The sequence below is a fragment of the Macaca nemestrina genome, chromosome X (genome assembly GCF_043159975.1).
Source record: "Macaca nemestrina isolate mMacNem1 chromosome X, mMacNem.hap1, whole genome shotgun sequence".
NCBI classification, from domain to species: Eukaryota; Metazoa; Chordata; class Mammalia; order Primates; family Cercopithecidae; genus Macaca; species Macaca nemestrina.
This window is the reverse complement of record NC_092145.1, coordinates 2997052-3019136: the sequence shown is the minus strand read 5'-3', so window position 1 is coordinate 3019136 and position 22085 is coordinate 2997052. Positions and strand designations below refer to the sequence as shown.

The window sequence follows — 22085 nt, the reverse complement described above, 5'->3', positions numbered from 1 at the left end:
TCAGCCTGCAGATCGGAAGCCTGACAGAGTACAAGGGACAAACACAAGTTCTGTGCAGGCTGTGTGACCTTGGGCAAGTCGCTTAACCTCTCTGAGCCTGTTTCTTATTTGTCGAGTGAGGCCAGTACTGTCTACCTGATGGGATACTTTTGCATCTCAATGGGATGAGGTACTTATATGTAAAGTGGCCTGATGTTGAGCAGGTCTTCAGGCAGTATTACAGTTGACCCCTGAACAACATGGGTTTGAACCTTGTGAGTTCACTTACAGGCAGGTTTTTTCTCATCTCTGCTACCCCTGAGCTGCTAGATCAACTCCTCCTCATCTTCCTTCTCATCCTACTCAGTGTGAAGACCATGAGGACGGAGACCGTGATGACCCGCTTTCACTCAATGAATAGTAAATATATTTTCTCTTCCTTACAATTTCATAGTAACATTTTCTTTTCTCTAGCTTAATTTATTGCTGGAACACAATATGTAATGGATGTAACGCAGAAAATACTTGTTAATCAGCTGTTTACATTATTGGTGAGGCTTCCAGCCAACAGCAAGTTATATTGGTAAAGTTTTAGGTGAGTCAAAAGTTATATGTGGATTTTTTACTTTGGGGCTCAGTGCCCCAACCCCCACATTGTTCAAGGGTCAAATGTAGTTCTCGTCTCTGATTTGCTCTTGTCATTCCCCCTACCCGCCGTGCCTGGAGCCTTAGACTTGTCCGAAATCTCTTCCCCACACTGCAGCCAAGGTGATCTTTCCAATCGCAACACTCACTCCTGCTTCCAACTGCTGGGGGCTCCACCATCTTTCCCCCCTTGTAACTCCCTAGCTTGGCACACAGGCCCCACATGTTCTCAGCTTTGCTCCCGATCTTGCTTCACACTTGCTGTGACACAACTTGTCACAGTTATAAAAACATGCTGGCTCTGTGGCTCTGTGCCATTGCTTTGTCCTTCCTACCCCTGGCCATGGAATGTCTTTCAGGACACCATGCCCTCTGTTTTACTCACTCTTCTGGGGCCTTTTGAAGTCAGCTTAGGGATCTCCTAGTTGGGGCAGGCTTCCCTGAGCCAGCAGCCTGCATTGGTGCTCTGGGCTTGCCCTCATCAGAGTGGAAACGCATTTCTGTGACTTTTTGCTTGCTCCTGTCTCCCACCCTAGATGGTGGGCTCCTTGAAGGTCAGCACTGTGTCTTTGTCAGCTTCTGCCTGGTAGTGACTGGCATTTGGTGCCTTGTGAATGAGGAAATCAATGAATGAGGTGACACCTGGGGGTTCTTTTACAAGTTACCGCTCCCACTTTAACCCTGGGGGTTTGTTTGAGCCTCACAGTGGCTCTGAGGTAGGCGAGAAGAATGCTGTTTTACAGATAAGGCCTCAGGGCCAGTGGCAGCATGATAAATCACTCAAACCCATCTTCCATTCCAGACTGCCTGCTGGGCCTCCAGGGGCTCGTGGGGTCCTACAGGGTGCTGAGTGTGAGGATGAGAGCAGAAACAGGTGCTGTGGAAGTGACTCACCTTTCCTGGAGAGGGGGAGGAGGTTTCACAGAGGGTGCAGTTCAACTAGGCCTTGAAGGAAGAGGAGGCAGTCACCGTGGAGAGGAGAGAGAAGGTATTCCATGCAGAGGAGCAGCATAAGCTAAGCTCACAGGCATGCTGATGGGTTTCTGAGAGGTCTACCACAAAATAAAAGCTGGGGACTTTTTTTGTCCTAAAAGTAAATAGAGAAACAAACAACTGGTGGAAACATGGACACCGCAGGTCCATGGAAGGACAAGGTCGAGCTGGGTTGCCCCAGCATAATCAAGGCTAAACTGACACCTGTGAAGAGAAATGATCTCTGAGCTCTTGGCCTCACTAATCCTAATCTGGGTATTTTCTTTCCCATATCACATCTTTGAATTCTGAAAGGGAGGCTTTCTTTTTGTTCCTACAGAACTCCTGCTTTGCTGTATTTTCTCTAAGAAATATATCCATAACGAAGGTGTGTGCTGCCTCAGGTGAATCCTTCTCTTTCCATCTGATCTTCTGGCCCAGTCCTGCAGAGGAAGCCAAGCATGAGGCATGAGGTGATGAGAAATAGGGGAATCCTCTTTTATAATCCAAGGCTCAGGCCACCATTTCAGGATTCCAAAGAAAGTTCTAAGAAACATTACTTGGCATTCCTTGGATAGCCAGACTCTACTGAGGTGTTTGGGAGAAGGGCACTTTGCCTGGCATTGTCTGTCCGTGGACTGAAGTGATGAGCTCTCAGTGGCCACATTCTAGCTTCCTGCACTGGACCGTGTACAAGTGAGGGGCTCTGACAGCCTTTCCCCTTTATGAAGATGTCACACTTCTTTTTAGAAGGAGGGGACACTCATCTCTGTCTCTAGTTTGAAACAGAATGTTGTCTTGTTCTCTCCTTTTCCCTCCAGGAATCAGTGGTTGGAATGTTCCCCAGCAGGAAGGAGGAGGTTGGGCTAACTTGCTTCTCTCTTCTCGCTTCACCTGAGGTGGCACACACCTTCATTATGGATGTGTTTCTTAGAGAAGATACAGCAAAGCAGTAGTCCTGTAGGAGCAAAAGTAAGGCCTCCCTTTTAAGATGTGATATGGGAAAGAAAATACTCCGATTAGGATTAATGAGGCCAGTGGCTGCAAGGTGACATTTTTTTTTTTTTTTTAATTATTATACTTTAAGTTCCAGGGTACACGTGCACAACGTGCAGATTTGTTACATATGTATACATGTGCCATGTTGGATTGCTGCACCCATCAACTCGTCATTTACATTAGGTATTTCTCCTAATGCTATCCTTCCCCCAACCCCCTACCCCCTGACAGGCCCCATGTGTGATGTTCCCTGCCCTGTGTCCAAGTAGTCTTATTGTTCAGTTCCTACCTATGAGTGAGAACATGCGGTGTTTGGTTTTCTGTCCTTGTGATAGTTTGCTGAGAATGATGGTTTCCAGCTTCATCCATATCCCAGCAAAGGACATGAACTCATCCTTTTTTATGGCTGCATAGTATTCCATGGTGTATATGTGCCACATTTTCTTAATCCAGTCTATCATTGATAGACATTTGGGTTGGTTCCAAGTCATTGCTGTTGTGAGTAGTGCCACAATAAACATACGTGTGCATGTGTCTTTATAGTAGCATTATTTATAATCATTTGGTATATATACCCATAATGGGATCACTGGGTCAAATGGTATTTCTAGTTCTGGATCCTTGAGGAAACACCACACTGTCTTCCACAATGGTTGAACTAATTTGCACTGCCACCAACAGTGTAAAAGCATTCCTATTTCTCCACATCCTCTCCAGTATCTGTTGTTTCCTGACTTTTTAATGATCACCATTCTAACTGGTGTGAGATGGTATCTCATTGTGGTTTTGGTTTGCATTTCTCTGATGACCAGTGATGATGAGCATGTTTCATGTGTCTGTTGGCTGTATAAATGTCTTCTTTTGTGACGTGTCTGTTCATATCCTTTGCCCACTTCTTGATGGGGTTGTTTGTGTTTTTCTTGTAAATTTAAGCTCTTTGTAGATTCTGGATATTAGCCCTTTGTCAGATGGGTAGATTGCAAAAATTTTCTCCCATCCTGTAGGTTGCCTGTTCACTCTGATGGTAGTTTGTTTTGATGTGCAGAAGCTCTTTAATTACATCCCATTTGTCTATTTTGGCTTTTGTTGCCATTGCTTTTGGTGTTTTAGTCATGAAGTCTTTGCCCATGCCTATGTCCTAAATGGTATTGCCTAGGTTTTCTTCTATGGTTTTTATGATTTTAGGTCTAACATTTAAGTCTTTAATCCATCTTGAATTAATTTTTGTCTAAGGTGTAAGGAAGGGATCCAGTTTCAGCTTTCTACATATGGCTAGCCAGTTTTCCCAGCACTATTTATTAAATAGGGAATCCTTGCCGGGAATCCTTTGCCTATTTCTTGTTTTTGTCAGGTTTGTCAAATATCAGATGGTTGTAGATGTGTGGTGTTATTTCTGAGGCCTCTGTTCTGTTCCATTGGTCTATATATCTGTTTTGGTACCAGTACCAAGCTGTTTTGGTTACTGTAGCCTTTTAGTATAGTTTGAAGTCAAGTAGCATGATGCCTCCAGGTTTGTTCTTTTTGCATAGGATTGTCTTGGCTATGTGGGATCTTTTTTTGTTCCATATGAACTTTAAAGTAGTTTTTTCCAATTCTGTGAGGAAAGTCATTGGCAGCTTGATGGCGATGGCATTGAATCTATAAATTACCTTGAGCAGTATGGCCATTTTCACGATATTGATTCTTCCTATTCATGAGCATGGAATGTTCTTCCATTTGTTTGTGTCCTCTTTTATTTCATTGAGCAGTGGTTTGTAGTTCTCCTTGAAGAGGTCCTTCACATCCCTTGTAAGTTGGATTCCCAGGTATTTTATTCCCTTTGTAGCAGTTGTGAATGGGAGTTCACTCATAATTTGGTCTCTGTTTGTCTGTTATTGGTGTGTAAGAATGCTTGTGATTTTTGCTCATTGATTTTGTATCCTGAGACTTTGCTGAAGTTGCTGAAGGAGATTTTGGGCTGAAACGATGGGATTTTCTAAATATACAATCATGTCATCTGCAAACAGTGACAATTTGACTTCCTCTTTTCTTAATTGAATACCCTTTATTTCTTTCTCTTGCCTGATTGCCCTGGCCAGAACTTCCAACACTATGTTGAATAGGAGTGGTGAGAGAGGGCATCCCTGTCTTGTGCCAGTTCTCAAAGGGAATGCTTCCAGTTTTTGCCCATTCAGTATGATATTGGCTGTGGGTTTGTCATAAATAGTTCTTATTATTTTGAGATACGTTCCATCAGTACCTAGTGTATTGAGAGTTTTTAGCATGAAGGGCTGTTGAATTTTGTCAAAGGCCTTTTCTGCATCTATTGGGATAATCATGTGGTTTTTGTTGTTGGTTCTGTTTATGTGATGGATTACATTTATTGATTTGTGTATGTTGAACCAGCCTTGCATCCCAGGGATGAAGCTGACTTGATCATGGTGGATAAGCTTTTTGATGTGCTACTGGATTGGGTTTACCAGTATTTTATTGAGATTTTCTTTCTTTTTTTTTTTTTTGAGACAGAGTCTCGCTCTGTTGCCCAGGCTGGAGTGCAGTGGCATGATCTCGGCTCACTGCAACCTCCGCCTTCCAGGTTCACGCCATTCTCCTGCCTCAGCCACCCGAGTAGCTGGGACTACAGGCGCCCGCCACCCCAGCTCATTGTTTGTATTTTTTAGTAGAGAGGGGGTTTCACCATGTTAGCCAGAATGGTCTCCATCTCCTGACCTCGTGATCCGCCCGTCTAGGCCTCCCAGAGTGCTCGGATTACAGGCGTGAGCCACTGCGCCCGGCCTTTATTGAGGATTTTCGCATTAGTGTTCATCAGGGATATTGGTCTAAAAATCTCTTTTTTTGTTGTGTCTCTGCCAGGCTTTGGTATCAGGATGATGTTGGCCTCATAAAATGAGTTAGGGAGGATTCCCTCTTTTTCTATTTATTGGAATAGTTTCAGAAGGAATAGTACCAGCTCCTCTTTGTACCTCTGGTAGAATTCGGCTGTGAATCCATCTGGTCCTGGACTTTTTTTGGTTGGTAGGCTATTAATTATTGCCTCAATTTCAGAGCCTGTTAATGGTCTATTCAGAGATTCAACTTCTTCCTGGTTTAGTCTTGGGAGGATGTATGTGTCTAGGAATTTATCCATTTCTTTTAGATTTTCTAGTTTATTTGCATAGAGGTGTTTATAGTATTCTCTGATGGTAGTTTGTATTTCTGTGAGATCGGTGGTGATAGCCCCTTTATCATTTTTTATTGCATCTATTTGATTCTTCTCTCTTTTCTTCTTTATTAGTCTTGCTAGCAGTCTATCAATTTTGTTGATCTTTTCAAAAAAACAGCTCCTGGATTCATTGATTTTTTTGAAGGGTTTTTTGTGTCTCTATCTCCTTCAGTTCTGCTCTGATGTTAGTTATTTCTTACCTTCTGCTAGCTTTTGAATTTGTTTGCTTTTGCTTCTCTAGTTCTTTTAATCGTGATGTTAGGGTGTCAATTTTATATCTTTCCTGCTTTCTCTTGTGGGCCTTTAGTGCTATAAATTTCCCTCTACACACTGTTTTAAATGTGTCCCAGAGATTCTGGTATGTTGTATCTTTGTTCTCATTGGTTTCAAAGAACATCTTTATTTCTGCCTTCATTTCAATATTTACCCAGTAGTCATTCAGGAGCAGGTTGTTCAGTTCCCATGTAGTTGTGCGATTTTGAGTGAGTTTCTTAATCCTGGGTTCTAATTTGATTGCACTGTGGTCTGAGAGATAGTTTGTTGCGATTTCTATGCTTTTACATTTGCTGAGGAGTGCTTTACTTCCAACTATGTGGTCAATTTTGGAATAAGTGCGATGTGGTGCTGAGAGGAATGTATATTCTGTTGATTTGGGGTGAAGAGTTCTGTAGATGTCTATTAGGTCTGCTTGGTGCAGAGCTGAGTTCAATTCCTGGATATCCTTGTTAACTTTCTGTCTCATTGATCTGTCTAATGTTGACAGTGGGGTGTTAAAGTCTCCCATTATTATTGTGTGGAGTCTAAGTCTCTTTGTAGGTCTCTAAGGACTTGCTTAAGGATCTGGGTGCTCCTGTATTGGGGTTTTACCATGTTGGCCAGGCTGGTCTCGAACTCCTGACCTCAAGTGTTCCACCTGCCTCAGCCTCCCAAAGTGCTGGGATTACATGCGTGATCCACCACACCCAGCCTGTTGAACATCTTTTCATGTGCTTTTTGGCCATCTTTAAAGTAGATCTTCTTTGGAGAAATGTCTATTCAGTCAGAGGTATTCTCAATGTACATTGTAACCTGAGCGTATATCACATGGCGAATTTAGGTGAGTAGGCAGCAGGCGGGGGTTGCCTATGGGATCTGACTCATTTGTAAGGCTAGCTCTGGGTACTCCAACCCATAGAGACAGCTAAACTGTCACCAAAATTCTTATCTGACTCATAGTATTTACAAACTTTAAAATAATTGGTATGTAATTTGAGACAAAGGAGATTTTGTTTTGACAAGAGGCTGGTTTGCAAAGAATTGTGTGATTATTGTTTCAGCAGTACAGCTCCGTTGGGGCGAGACATGTTTCTTCTTTCACCTCCTACATCCTCCTCTAGCAAATGAGGAGAGGAATAGGCTCTAAGGCTTCTTGCTTTTGTTAGTCGTACAAGGGGACCTGTGGAATTGGCAGCTCTGCTATTTGGATTTCGGGGCTGCAAAGGATACTTCTATGGTTTGCTGGGGCTGCTGTAACAGATGACCACAAACTGTGTGACTTAGAACAACAGAAATGTGTCTCTCACAGTTCTGGGGGCCAGAAGTCCAAAATCAAGGTGTTGACAAGCTCATGTTCCCTCCGAAGGATCAATGGGAGACTCGTTCTTCATTTTTTCCAGCTTCTGGTGGCTCCAGGTGTTCCTTGGCTTGTAGCCACATCCCTCTAACCTCTGCCTGCATCTTCACATGGCCTCCTCCTCTTCTCCCTGCCTTTCCCCTCTGTATGTCTCTTGTAAAAACACTTGTCATTGGATTTAGGGCCCACCAGGCCTCCAAGGACCTCTATTGGCCCATTCTTTTCCTACTTTTCATACAAAACTTAAGGCTACAGGAGCAGTTAAACTTACTCTTTGGTTCAAGAAGAACTGAATGAAGTGTTTGGTGTTAGTCATCGTGCTATTCATTGAATGAGGCCAAAGAGGAAATAATTCTTTCCACCCAAGTTTGCTTGCAAGTCCCAATCTGTCTTATTCTTTCTTTACACCCCTGCCCCATGCTGCCGCTGTACACATACTTTACAAAACAAGTCCTTGGTTGTTGATTTGTTAGCCAGCATCTAGTTGTTGCAGCAACCCCAGGAGTTAGCCTTTAGGCAGGACCTGGGAGCCATTTCCAGGGCAGACAGGACAGCCCCTGCCTGCCCAAACTTATACCGCATGGCAGCAGATTAGATAGAGGAGGACTAAAGTGGTGGAGAGAGTCCAAAGGCAGCCCAAGAGGAGGCATGGGCAGGGAGACTCCTGCACAGGAAGCCGTGTTACAATGATGATAAAATAAGCTGCCTTGAATGGTGCGTTGACAGGTATTTGACACAATCCTCATAATGACCTTAGAGGCCATTTACTTTACAGATGAGGAAAGGCAGACTCAGTTCTTTTAAATAACTCCCCCGAGCGCTACCTGCTGGTAAGGAATAGTAGCTGGGATTTGAACCCAGGCAGCAAGCCGACTCTGGGTTCATTCATTTATTGCCAGCTGCACTGAGGAGTGGCATGATTTGTGATTTTCTCAGGCGTAGAGGGTGAGCAGAGGCTTACAAAAGCAGAACTCCACAGGGGTGGGCTTATTTAGCCTGGCTGGCCTAGTTAGCCTGTCATGCGCTGCTGTCATTGCCCCAGGCACACACCCCTCAGACCCTCTGCCAGCAGAGGTCAATAAGGCCTTGGTGGGGTCCAGGCCAGATGTGGGCAGTCTCCTTGCCCCTGTAGATGCCATGTGCCTTTTCATTTGCTCACATTTCCCTGAATATCTGGGGAATCTGGATAAGAAGCCAGCAGTGGGCATTCGTGATTGTATCATCACAAAATAATAGTCATTTGCCCCACTGAAGCCCCTGCACCTTAGATGGGATATGCGTGTATGCAGTAGAGAGCAGTATGGGAGCTCTGGTGGGTGTGCCCACACACGGTAGTCTCATGACCCCCGGCCGACATGTGAGTGCCCACTTTGTGCTGGGCACTATGCTTCATGTGCAAGTTACAGCAGTGGGCAAGGCTTTGGTGCAAGGTGCCAAAATCCTCGTTCTCTAGCTGCTTTGGTCCAGATACACATTGAGTCCCAGTGAGTTGAATATCAGCCACATGTCTTTCAAATGAACAGTTGACAGGGCCCCTACCAATGTGAAGGGGATCACGGGATAAAGGGAGGGACAAGACAGGCACAGAGCTACAGATTGACTTCAGTGCATTCTAAAACTGGCCATGACAAGTCAAGTTTTGAAATACAGTTTCTTGATAACTTTCATTATGAGTTCAGAAAAATGTTCCCCCAAAATGGCCCCTCCAGACATTGAGGGTCCTGCATCCATTTCAAGGCCATTTTGGCCTTCTACATGCCCGTAAAATCAGTCCCCACTGGGACACATGATCATGCCCATTCATTAAAAGTGGCGAGGAGTGTAAAATTCGAGGTGTGGGGTTGGATTGGAGCAATCACAGCAGGTGGAACCCCAGCGCTGCCTGCCTGCCACCTCCTCACTGAAGTGTTCTGTGAATCTAGCTTTTCATGAGCAAAGTTAGACTCTTGTCTTGTCGTGCGTTCTGCCATCTCCAGATGTTAGGGGATCCATGACTAAGTAAATTGGCAACTACCAAGAAAACATAGACACAAGACCAAATACATCGTAGTCAAGTGGCATCTTTGTGTTTGCAGTTCAGTATCATAGGTGACTAAGGAGAGGAGCACCTTAAGGGCTGTCACTAAAGCCATACTCCTCTGTTTGGTAACATTGTTGGACTTTGTTGCTACCGTCTCCCTGCTGTGAACTGCTGGGTGCCCACCATACTCTGACCATTTCCCAAGGGTTTCTGATGGCCCTAGATACTCTTAAGTTCCTCCACACATCGTCGGGGTAGCTTTAACTTAGCCAAGCAGGAGAACTCCGTCTCCTATTGCACTCCACTCATCCCCTGTCCCAGCATCCCATATCCTGAGCTCCTAGACATAAGCCCTTGCGCCCATTTCATTGATGGGAAAACTGAGCTGCAGCAAAGGGAAGTGACTGGAGCACATCCATACAGTTCACGATAGGCCCAGACCAGGACTCCCTAGGTGTGGGCACTGCCACACCCTAATGAGCACCACAGGAGAAATTGAGGCTGACTGAAGCATGGGAGAGCCATGGAAAAAGCTACAATGCCCAAGACATTTTTTATGTTGTAACTGATAAGTGAGCTGATTTAACTGGCCTCCTGTGCTGCCTCTAATCCAACAGTATGGTGAGTCGTGGGCCCAGTCATGCCTACATCCCAGAAACATTAGCCTGGTGTCTCATCGAACAGCTGTAGCTATGGTTCAGCTATTTGTAAAAACATTAACGGGGGATGGCATCTGCCCAAAACACTAACAGCTAAAGATGTTTTGACTTAGGCAACATTAATGTCTATCTCTAACTATGTCTTTAAGAAAAGAAAGGTTGATTACAAACAGGACCATATTTTGCTTCGAAATGGAACCAGCAGTTAGCAAGCCAATGAGAGACCAAGTCGCACGGACTCATTTGACAGAGGACACTCCCAAAGCGAGTGCTGACATAGAAAAGGTTAACCAGAATCAGGTAAGGAGAAAGTTGACTTGTACATGCCAACAGGCTGATACTGTTTACCTGTGGGTGAAAAATTGTATTTGTACATGTATTAATCAATGTTGGGTATTTTTTAATATAAGATATATAGCTTTATTTAAGATGTGTCAGTTACTTATTGCTGTGTAACAATATCAGAGCACAATGGTTTAAAAGAACAACCATTTCTTTGCTTATGACTGTGGCTTGGGCTGAGGCCCCCTGGAGTGTTCTTGCGTGGTCTCCCATGGGCTCTTGCATGTAGTTGCAGTCACATGGGGACCCCTTGAAGCATATATTGTTCCCAGGTAGCCTTGCTCACACCTCTGGTAGTAACTGGTAGCTGTCAACTGGGCACCTTACTGGCCTCCAGTAGACCAGGCTGGGCTTCCTAGTGGAATGGCAGCAGCTCTCCTGGGGGGCGACAGCAGTATTTCTTAGGCCTAAGATTTAGTGTCCCAAGTCTCAGAGAGGACTTGAAGGAATTGTTGAGCCTGGTCGTTGTCAGGCTTCCTGGAGATTCTTCCCATAAGTCTGCAAAGGTTTGCTTTGATTGATTCTTAATCAGTGTTGCACTTCAAAAATGTGGCTGGGCACGGTGTCTCACACCTGTAATCCCAACACTTTGGGAGGCCGAGACAGGTGGATCACCGGAGGTCAGGAATTTGAGACCAGCCAGGCCAACATGGTGAAACCCCATCTCTACTAAAAATACGAAAAATTAGCCAGATATGGTTTCAGACACCTGTAATCCCAGCTACTTAGGAGACAGACAGGAGAATCGCTTGAACCGGGAGGTGGAGGTTGCAGTGAGCCAAGATCACACCATTGCACTCCAGCCTGGGTGACAGAGTGAGACTCTGTCTCAAAAAAAAAAAAACAAAAACAAAAACAAAAAAAACAACGTAATTACACCAAGACAAAATGTGTTTATATCAAATGTTAATAGGTTCAAGATCCCTAAGAGGTTATCATTGGCCATCAAATCACCTGTTTTTGGTGTAGAACTCAGAGTGAAGCCTTCTCTGGGCCTCTGTGGTTGAAGCCACTTGCCATCTGCAGTTCCTCATTTATGTGGGTTTTATTACTACTTGGCAGCCAGCAAGCAAATGTGGATTCCAATGGTTATAGCAAACTGCCATTTTCAGCTAGTTTCAAATTTTTGTGTCCTTCGAAATAACTTTTTTTTTCTCTCATTGGTGGACTGATTTTATAAGAAGTAAAAGTTCTAAATTTAAACTACTAAAATAAAAAGAACACATTTGTCTTAACTTACGTATACATTCTGCATAAGACCTCTCTGAGAAAACGGTCCCACTGCTGACAACAAAGCAAAACAAGAAGAGTTGGAAAAACCCAATGCCCTAGACTATTCTGTTATCTCAAGATTCTATTGCAATTAGATTAGTTTGCCTAAATGGTTTTGTTTCTTTTTTTTTCTTTTTCTTTTTTTTTTTTTTTTTTTTGAGATGGAGTCTGGCTCTGTTGCCCAGGCTGGAGTGCAGTAGCGTGATCTCAGCTCACTGCAGCCTCTGCCTCCCGGGTTCAAGCAATTCTCCCTCCTCAGCGTCCTGAGTATCTGGGACTATAGGCGCCTACCACCACACCTGGCTAATTTTTTGTATTTTCAGTAGAGACGGGGTTTCACCATGTTGGCCAGGCTGGTCTCAAACCCCTGACCTCAGGTGATCCACCTACCTCGGCCTCCCAAAGTATTGGGATTACAGGCATGAGCCACTGTGCTCAGCCCCTATTCTTAACACTGTCTCCAAGAGGTTGATCTTATAACTCACCTCAGTAACCCATTATGGAGTCTTGCTGTTTCCAGTCTTGAGTCTTACACTTAATTGTTAGTACATGTTCATTCTTGTCCACTGTGGCAGTGAGAAGTAAAAACTGGTCATGAAAAGTTTCATGTGATCTCCTCTAATCACATAGCATTACAGGTGTGATTAAAGACATCAGCCCATCACACATTTGACTTCCCTGGGGTAAAGGCCGGTTTGATTCCCATCACTACAAGGGTCTCCACAGAACAGCCATTAGCCCACTCATCCCAAACGTTATTGATAGAACATTTCAATATCATAAAATAATCCACGTCACATTGTCCAAGAGTAGCATAGTGATTAGTCACAATTAAAATCGTGAAATGAAATCGCACTGGACATAACAGCAAGGTTATTTGTTTTTGAAAAGATTAGCAACCTTTTGAAACACCTGTAACTAGAGATGCCAAATGAAATAAACAAGGCAGTCTGAAATCCTTCAGGATGCTTCCGACTGTCTTTGGGCTCAGCCAGACTTTTAGTAAACTGCAGAAACCCAGGTTGGGAAACAGGCAGCTCAGAATTATTCTAAATAGCTACAGTTTGCCTGTACAGCTGACTTGCAAGGAGGGAAGAAGAAAGGGATTGTTAGAAAAGGGATTGATGTGAGTTTTGTATTTAATTTGCCTATGACTTGAGGAAATATACATCTCAGTCAAGGTGCAACTCATGTAACCTGGTATGATTACATGTGTTTAGGAATAATCAGAATAAAACCTAGAAAAAAACAGGTTGGGAAGTTAGTTTTGGGTGGTAGAAGAATGGTGAGGCCGATTTTGTTAGTAGATTGCACATGGACAAATGGAGGTAAAGTACAGTGCCAGCTCCAGGTGGGCCTGGTGGAATCCGGTATGAGTGCCATTTCAGATGAGACACCCCAACTGGGAGAGAGGTGGATCTGGAGAGGATGTCTGGCCCTGGCATCCCTTGAGTCTCTGTCATAGCTCAGTTGTGTTGATGTTTAAGAAATAAGTAAGGAGATTTGTTTGTTTTTTAAATCTAGAACATAATTTCTTTAAGATCTTTCATTTCTACAAACCCAAGTTGGATTTACTGTATATGAGCTAAGGAAATCAGAGGTTGTCATCTTAAGGAGGCCCAGATACAGTTTTAGAAAGACCCTAGGGAGGAGGGATATCACAGGTCCTCCTTACAGACACCCGTAGCCAGCTTGTCTGGTGTGCAGCAGCCATAGTTTGGCATTGACATCCTGGAGTGAGGGTATTTAAGTGCCTGCATGTGCTACTCTGTCCTTTCATTATGCCCAGTCACCAGAGTTGGAATTACCCAAGGAATCGTGCATGTTGTGGAGGCTGAGACATAAACACCACGGCTCTCCCCATTTCTTCAACTTCCTTGCAGTTCCGAGGAGGGAAAGCAGAGCCCTGGGCTCATCCATCCTCACTGCAGCCCCACCAGGAGATCCCATCAAGGCGGTCTTAGATTTCTAGGCTGAGGCAAGAAGGGGTTGGGCAATGAGCCCAGAGCCACACAGCCCAGCCCTGTTGTGGCCAAAGAGGAAAAGGGACTGACTTTGTCCTGTGAGAATGGAGACTGCTTTCTTCTTTCTGATGTTTTCAGTGCAAGCTATCTGCTGCCAAATGGCTGCCTTTTTGTTTTGTTTTGTTTTTGTCCTTAGAGAAGCGCCCAGGCATCAGCTATCGGGAACAAGAAGGTATCACTGTTTTTTGGGGGGGGTTCTTTTTTCTTTGGTATTTTTTAGATTGTCCAGTTTTGGTCATAGGTGGTTTGATTTCCTTTCACTAAATACAAAGCATGGATCTCGTCATCAAACCCAACCAAAGTCAATCTCAGTGTCATTTGCTGTCTCTCTTCCCTCCTTACTGATCCCAGGAGAGAAGGTTGCACTAGTGATGGAACACCAGGATGATATAAAGCTTCCATGTTGGCTCAGGAAGAGTCCAAACAAACAAGTATATCTGCCATTGCAGTGGCTCATGATATGTAAGTCTGGACTCTGTATAGCTTCCAGTTCTCACTACGCTGGTCTTCCCCACCTTTCCTCTCTTTCAACAGGCCAAGAAATGCACAGTGATCGGGGGCTCTGGATTCCTGGGGCAGCACATGGTGGAGCAGTTGCTGGCAAGAGGATATGCTGTCAATGTATTTGATATCCAGCAAGGGTTTGATAATCCCCAGGTGCAATTCTTTCTGGGTGACCTCTGCAGCCGGCAGGTACTGGACCATGCAGCCTTGCTGATTTCCCACAAGCCCACGAAGGGAAACCACGATACTTCCCTTGCTCAGAGGCCAGCCAATTTGTTTGAAAAACAGTTGTTTCATTGTGAACATTTTCAAAGTTATAGGAAAGTACACCACATTCTTACTACTTAGAATGAATAACCATCATCTCTATCACAGCTACTCAGCTCTCTCCTGGTAGCACAAAAGCAGCTATGGTCAGCACTTAAGTGAACAAATAGATGTGGCTGTGTGCCACGGAAACTTGACTTCAAAAGCCATCCATGGGCTGTATTGTTCCAACTGCAAAACAAGTGTGAGTGCTGGGCCACAGGGTCTTGATTCTTTTAATTGAGATATAATTCATGTACCACAAATTTCACATTTTAAAAGTGTGCAATTCAGTGATTTTTAGTACATCCACAAAGCTGTGCAACCGCCTCCCACGATCTAACTCCAGAATATTTTTATTACCCCAAAATGAAATCTTGTAGCCATTCCCTCTCTTACCCTCCCAACCCCTGGCAGCCACTCATCTGCTTCCCATCTCTATGGATTGGCCTCTTCTGGACATTTCATATAAACGGAATCATGTAATATTTGTACTTTTGTGCATAACTTTTTTCACTTTGCATAATGTTTTCAAGCTTCATCCATGTTGTACAGGTATGAATATCTTGAATTTTATTAGATGGTGCCAAATGGCTCAACAAAGCTGCTATGTCAATTTTACCTCCACATCCACAGGGTGGCAGAAGCCCCATTGCTCCACATCCTTGCCAACACTGGGCATAACTGACTTTTTGGTGTTGCCATTCTGAGAAGTATGAAGTGGTACTTCACTGATGTTCAGAGTCACATGTCCTCCCTGACCAAGTAACCAGCCACTCTGCCACTGGGTGATCGGCTTTCAGGCTTCCTCCTGTGTGAAATGTTTGTCTGTGTCATTTGCCCCTTTGTCTTTGGGGTTACCTTTTCATCCCTGTTGATCTAGTGGGGATGCCAATCCTGTGCCCATTGTACTTATTATGGATGGCTTCCCTCAGCCTGTCACCGGGTCCTTATTCTTGGATTTGGTGTCATTCGCCATATGGTTTTTGTTGATGAAATATTAAGGCCGTTGCTTCCACTGCCAAGTTATGGTGGTTTTCTCTCCCATGCTGCTCATACCTCCAGGCCTGGAGATGGGGTAGATATCTTCCATGCTCATCATTGCTGCCTCCGAACCATTCTCCCTCATGCTGCTCTAAGCCTCTCCAGCTTTGAAGAGGATACCCTCAGACTATGCAAACCCCGACACCCTTCCTTCCTTATGGTGGCCACCCACAGCCACCTGCTCCCCTTCCCGTGACTCCACTTCATTTCTCAGTGGTTTCAGTTCCTTTTTGGCATTATTATTGGTGAATTCAGTGTTCGTGTAGATGACCCTACCAGTGCCCTCGCCTCCCCCATCCTTGGCCTCCTCTCACCCAGTGATGTTGCCCTCCACTCCCCTGTAATCACCAGTAAGCATGTCCTCTCCTTCATCTCAGTTGCAGGCATTCTACTCTGTCGTTCTACTCCAGCTCCTCTCTGTCAAGCTCATGCCCTCTAGTGCCTCAGCTGTCCCGATTCCTTAACCCCACGCAGACATCCAGCCATGCCTACTATGGCTCAGCCTATTCGTGCCTCACTGCCTTTAGTTCCCTGGTCCACTTGTTCACTTGCATAGTCTTCACCCTCTTCCCCTTTCTCTTTTGGTTGTATGTATCCATAAAGTTTCTCCAGAGAAACAACCAGCAGGGGGGTGTGTGGAGAAGGGCAGGGAGAGAGATGGGTGGGTGAGGGAGAAAGCGAGATTGAGATTTAATTCACGGAATTGGTTTACATGATTGTGGGGGCTGACTGGGCAAGTCTGAAATTTGTAGGGCAGACCCGAAAGTCAGGCAGGAATTAACGCTGTGGTCCCACACTAGAGTTTCTTCTTACAGAAACCTCAGTTTCACTTTTAAGGTCTTTGAACTGAGTGTATACTGCCTGTCCAGAGTATCAAGGGTAATCTCCTTAATTAAAGTCAGCTGGTTGTAGATGTCAACCACAGCTACAAAATACCTCTATAGAAACACCTACACTCGTGTTTAATGGAGTCACCGGGGACTAGAGCCTGGCCCAGGTGGCAAATAAATGCGGCCACCACAGTGTACTTCACATTGTAACCCCCACCCTGGTTAAATCTTGCCTTGTGCATGGCCATGGGCCTCAAGCAGACCCTTGGTACCACCGGGCACCACCATCTCCACAAACCTGCCCACATCCATGTCTCCACTCAGCCTCCCCTGCTGTTCCCGAAGATGCCTCATCCCCACCAAAACACCCATCCTGGTGCCAGCCAGAAGCCACCTCCTCTTCCCTACCCAGTCACTGCCTCCAGGGACCTTGAGGCAGCTGTATCCGGTAGTTGAATCTCAGACCTCCTCTGACTTGACCCTTTAGCAGCATCTGATGCTTTCTTTGCTTGCCTTCTAAGACGCCACCTCACTCATTTCTCCTCCTGCCTCACTGATTGTCTGCTGATCACTGTCATTTCTAAACTTTGCAGGCTCCAGGACTTACTCTCTTTTCTTCTCCAAGTTTAGACGGTGTCCCAGTGACTCCATCCCATCTCATGGATTAATTACTGTCTGGAAGCTGATGGGCTCCCTGCTTGTTATCTCCAACCCCTAGCTCTCTCAGGTGTGTGTGTATGTGTGTATGTATATGTGTGTGTATATATGTGTATATATGTATGTATGTATGTGTATATGTGTGTGTATGTGTGTGTATATACATATGTGTGTATATATGTATGTGTATATATGTGTATATATGTGTGTGTATATATGTGTGTATATGTGTGTATATATGTATATATATGTATATATGTATGTGTATATATGTATATATGTGTGTGTATATGTGTGTGTGTGTGTATGTGTGTATGTATATGTGTGTGTGTATATGTGTATATATGTATGTATGTATGTGTATATGTGTGTATATGTGTGTGTATATGTATACATATGTGTGTATATATGTATGTGTATATATGTGTATATATGTGTGTGTGTATATGTGTGTATATATGTATATATATGTATATATGTATGTGTATATATGTATATATGTGTGTGTATATGTGTGTGTGTGTGTGTGTGTGTGTATTTCTCTAGCTGCCTGCTGGACATCCCTGCTTGGATACCTCATGGACACTTCAAGCTTGCTACATCCAAAATTAAGCTCCTGGTTGCCTGACGCAAGCCTCTCCCCTACCACAGCACAACTACTTCTGCTAAGTCTTCTCCATCTCCATAAATGGCCTACTCTGCTTTTCTAGTTCCATCACCCAAAAAGCTTAGATTCATCCCTGCCTGATTCCTTTCTCTCTCATGCCCTTCATCCCATCCATCAGGAAATCTTGTTGACTCCACTCAGCATAGATCCCCAATCCAGCAACTTCTCACCCCTTCCGTTGCTGCCACCCTGGTGCAAGCCACCATCACTCTCTCACCTAGATGTTAGAGGGACTCTTAATGGATAAATCAGATCACACCCCCCTCTGTACAAAAGCCTCCAGTGGCGTCCAGTCCTGTGTCGAGCAAACAAAGGCCTCTGTAATCACCCATGAGGCCCTGCACCGCACGTCCCTACTACCTGTCCGGCCCACTTTCTCCCACACCCGCCTCATGCTCTGCCCCAGGCACACTGGCCACCAGCCAAGTTTCTGCCTCAGGACCTTTGCACTTGGTGTCCTTTCTGTCAGGAATGCGCTTCCTGAACCACAGAACTTGCTCCCTAACTTCCTGTAAATCTCCAACCACCCTGTGCTAAGGAACAAGCCCCCGCTGGTCTCCCTTACTGTACTCTAGTTTCTGCATAACACCTGCCAGTACGGACATCCTCTAGATTTACTTGTTTATTTGCTTATTTGTCCTGATGAAAACATGATTGACCATGAGCGGATACAGAGCAGAGGAGATCTCTGAAATGTGTCCTCTCTACCATAGAATGTAAGCTCCATGAAAGCAGGAATTTTGTTTTTCGATCACTGCTTTGTCCCCTCAAAGGAGATGAGAATCCTTAGCAAGCTTTAACTTCTCTCCAAAAGGCTCCCCAGCTGCCATGCTGTTGTTGCTAGTATATTATTTCCAGCTTTCCTTGCGTACACATTTCAAGGGAGACCCTCCAGCATGCCATGTTGTTCTCCAGCTACACTCAGCTGCTCAACTGCCAGCATGGAGAAGGGGCAAGTTGCATTTAACCAGGGTTGGAGCTTGCTAGACAAATTTAATAAAGGGAGAGGGGAACGAGGCAAAGGTGGTACAGGTGGAGCATGAAATCTAAGCTAAGTCCAAGGTGGATGTGATGTGGGTGAAAGACATGGGAGGAAAGGACTTATTTTATTTTATTTTTGTTTTTTTAGACAGAGTCTTGCTCTGTTACCCAGACTGCGGCACAATTTAAGCTCACTGTAACCTCCGCCTCCCAGGTTCAAGCGATTCTCCTGCCTCAGCCTCCTTAATAGCTGGGATTACAGGTGCCCAACACTACGCCCAGCTAATTTTTGTATTTTTAGTAAAGACAGGGTTTCTCCATGTTGGCCAGGCTGGTCTTGAACTCCTGATATCAGGTGATCCACCCGCCTGGGCCTCCCAAAGTGCTGGGATTACAGGCATGAGCCACTGCGCCCGGCTGGGAAGGACTTTTAAAATGTACTTTCACCTGGGTGTGGTGGTATGCACTTGTAGTCCCCCAGCTATTTGGAAGGCCAAGGTGGGAGGATCACTTGAGGCCAGGAGTTCAAGACTAGCCTGGACAACATAACAAGACCCCCATTTCTTTTTTTAAAAAAATGTGTTTTTATAGTCAGTGGAGAGAGACAGATGTACGTACATATAGATGAAGTTTATGTATATATAGTTGTATAGTTTTATATACACAGTATGTATTACATAACCCCTTTTTTTTTTTTTTTTTTTTTTGAGACGGAGTCTCGCTCTGTCGCCCAGGCTAGAGTGCAGTGGCTCAATCTTGGCTCACTGCAAACTCTGCCTCCTGGGTTCAAGAAATTCTGCCTCAGCCTCCCAAATAGCTGAGATTACAGGCCCCCGCCACCACTCACGGCTAATTTTTATATTCTTAGTAGAGACAGGGTTTCACCATGTTGGCCAGGCTGGTCTTGAACTCCTCATATCAGGTGATCTGCCCGCCTTGGCCTCCCAAAGTGCTGGGATTACAGGCGTGAGCCACCATTGCCACCATGCCCGGCTCGTAACACTTTTTAAAGTCACCCCAGTCTTGTGCATCTTCTGTTGCTGACAGGAAGTCTACTCTCAAGCTGGTCGTTGTTCCTTTGTAGGTTGTCTGGCTTTCCCTCTCATGGCTTTTAGGATTTTATTTTTTATCATTTATTGTCTATAGAGAATATATCAGGGCCTGAGTTTTAGTTTTGATTTCAAATCTTACTCAACACCTGGTAGGCCTTTGCAGTCTGAAGATGAATGTCTTTCCTCATTTCTGGAAAATTCTTCAAAGATTAACTGTACCCCTCTTCTCTCTTTTCTCTCTTTCTGGAAGCCGTGCTGGACATATGGTGGTCTTTCATTGTATTATCTGTCTCTTATCCTCTCTTTCTTGCATTCCTTCTCTTTCTCTTTTTGTATTATTTCATTGGAGATTTCCTCCTCTCCTCATCTGCTCATGGCCAATCATGTTTCACCTGTATTCCCCCTCAGATTATGTTGAAGTCAGTCCTAGACATCATATCATTTTATCTGTAAATATTTCAGTATTTGTCCCTAAAAGATAAGGATTATTTTTTAAAACATTGACAGTAGTTCCTTAGTATCTAGCCAGTATTCAGATATCCCTGAATGTCTTATAAATGTTTTTATATTATTGTTTTTCCAAATAAGGAACCAAGCAAGGTCAGTACTATGGATTTGATTGAAATATATAGCTCTCTTTTAATTTACAATTCCCTTCATCTTTTTAAACTTCAGTCTATTTATTGAATAACTGATGTTTAGTAGAAACCATGTTTATGGTGCTGTAGTATTTCCCACAGTCTGGGTTTTGCTGATTACATCCCCATTGCATTTAACATGCCCTTCTGTCCTCCAGTATTTTCTGTATACTGGTAGATCTGGGATGGCGCTGTCCATTAAGGCAGCCATTAGCCACATGCAACTGCTGGGCACTTAAAATGTGGCGAGTCAGAATTGAGAGGCACTGTAAGTGTAAAGTCCACACCAGATTTCAAAAACCATGTACCGAAAAAAGGAATGTAACTATCTCATTAAAGTTAATTTCACCTTTTTCTTTTTACTTACTCCAAACTTTAAAGTCACTGTGATTTTATTATGTTTCTACTGGGCTAAAGATTTGATCGGACTCTGGTTCAGTTTTTCCCTCTGGGGTATTATTACTTCTGATACTCCAATAGTAATAAGCATGCCTGGTGCTCAGATTTGGGTTTCTGTATACCATTTCCCATAAAAGGAACTAGGGCTTCTTGGGAAAATTTCTCATTCTAGGACCCTAGGGCAAGGGCAGTACAAAATGAGTCTGGGACATTTTCTTAGCACAAAATGAATGAGGACATGTCAAGAAGATATAAGTGCCAACTTGAAGGGCTTCCACTGGCCAAATTTGGGACATTTTGAGCGTTTGAGCCTCACAAAACATAACAGTAGTGGATGACAATGCATTTTGATTTCAAAAAGAATCCATGGGCCGGGTGCAGGGCTCACGCCTGCAATCCCAGCACTTTGGGAGGCCGAGGCGGGCAGATCACCTGAGGTCAGAAGTTCGAGACCAGCCTGGCCAACACGGTGAAACCCCATCTCTACTAAAATACAAAAAAAACCGGGCGTGGTGGCATACGCCTGTAATCCCACCTACTTGTGAGACTGAGGCAGGAGAATTGCTTGAGCCTGGGAGGCGGAGGTTGCAGTGAGCCTAGGTCGTGCCAGTGCACTCCAGTCTTGCCGACAGAGCAAGACAATGTCTCAAAAAAAATAAAATAAAAAAGAATCCATGGGTCTATAGAAATACTGAAAAGAACAATTGGGATCAGGGAGAAGGGGAAGCTCTACAGAGGAATGCCAACTAATAACTATAAAGGCCATGAATTAAAAGGCTGGACGGCTAGACTTAGAATGTCACCTTTTTTTTTTTTTTTTTTTTTTTTTTTTTTGAGACTGAGTCTCACTCTGTCGCCTAGGCTGGAGTGCAGTGGCAAGATCTCAGCTCACTGCAAGCTCCGCCTCCCGGGTTTACGCCATTCTCCTGCCTCAGCCTCCTGAGTAGCTGGGACTACAGGCACCCACCACCATGCCCGGCTAGTTTTTTGTTTGTTTGTTTGTTTTTTGTTTTTTGTATTTTTTTTAGTAGAGACGGGGTTTCACCGTGTTAGCCAGGATGGTCTCGATCTCCTGACCTCGTGATCCGCCCGTCTCGGCCTCCCAAAGTGCTGGGATTACAGGCTTGAGCCACCGCGCCCGGCCAGAATGTCACCATTTTATACTCAGTATATTGATTATTGTTCCAGGCAGAGACTATCAATAAATAATGAGGTTAATTGGTAGAATTAACATGCTGCAGATTACTTATCAATGCAAGGGAAAAGATACCTTTTCGATGG

The 22085-nt window shown here is 44.4% G+C and overlaps 1 protein-coding gene across 7 annotated transcripts in view; it reads left to right on the top strand.

The window, feature by feature from the left end:
• LOC105470185 (NAD(P) dependent 3-beta-hydroxysteroid dehydrogenase NSDHL) overlaps nt 1-22085 on the top strand; it is a 36076-nt gene that overhangs the window by 1682 nt on the left and 12309 nt on the right. For 2 of the 7 annotated variants that reach the window (XM_071089040.1, XM_071089039.1), the window contains 3 exons: nt 2418-2644; nt 10238-10388; nt 14261-14419. In XM_071089040.1, coding sequence (XP_070945141.1) covers nt 2595-2644; nt 10238-10388; nt 14261-14419 — 360 coding nt within the window. In that variant the 5' untranslated portion in view covers nt 2418-2594. Of the gene's footprint in view, nt 1-346; nt 400-1936; nt 2070-2417; nt 2645-10237; nt 10389-14260; nt 14420-22085 lie in introns of those variants that run through there. The other 5 variants (XM_011721942.2, XM_011721943.2, XM_071089041.1 and 2 more) reach the window with 4 other exon arrangements.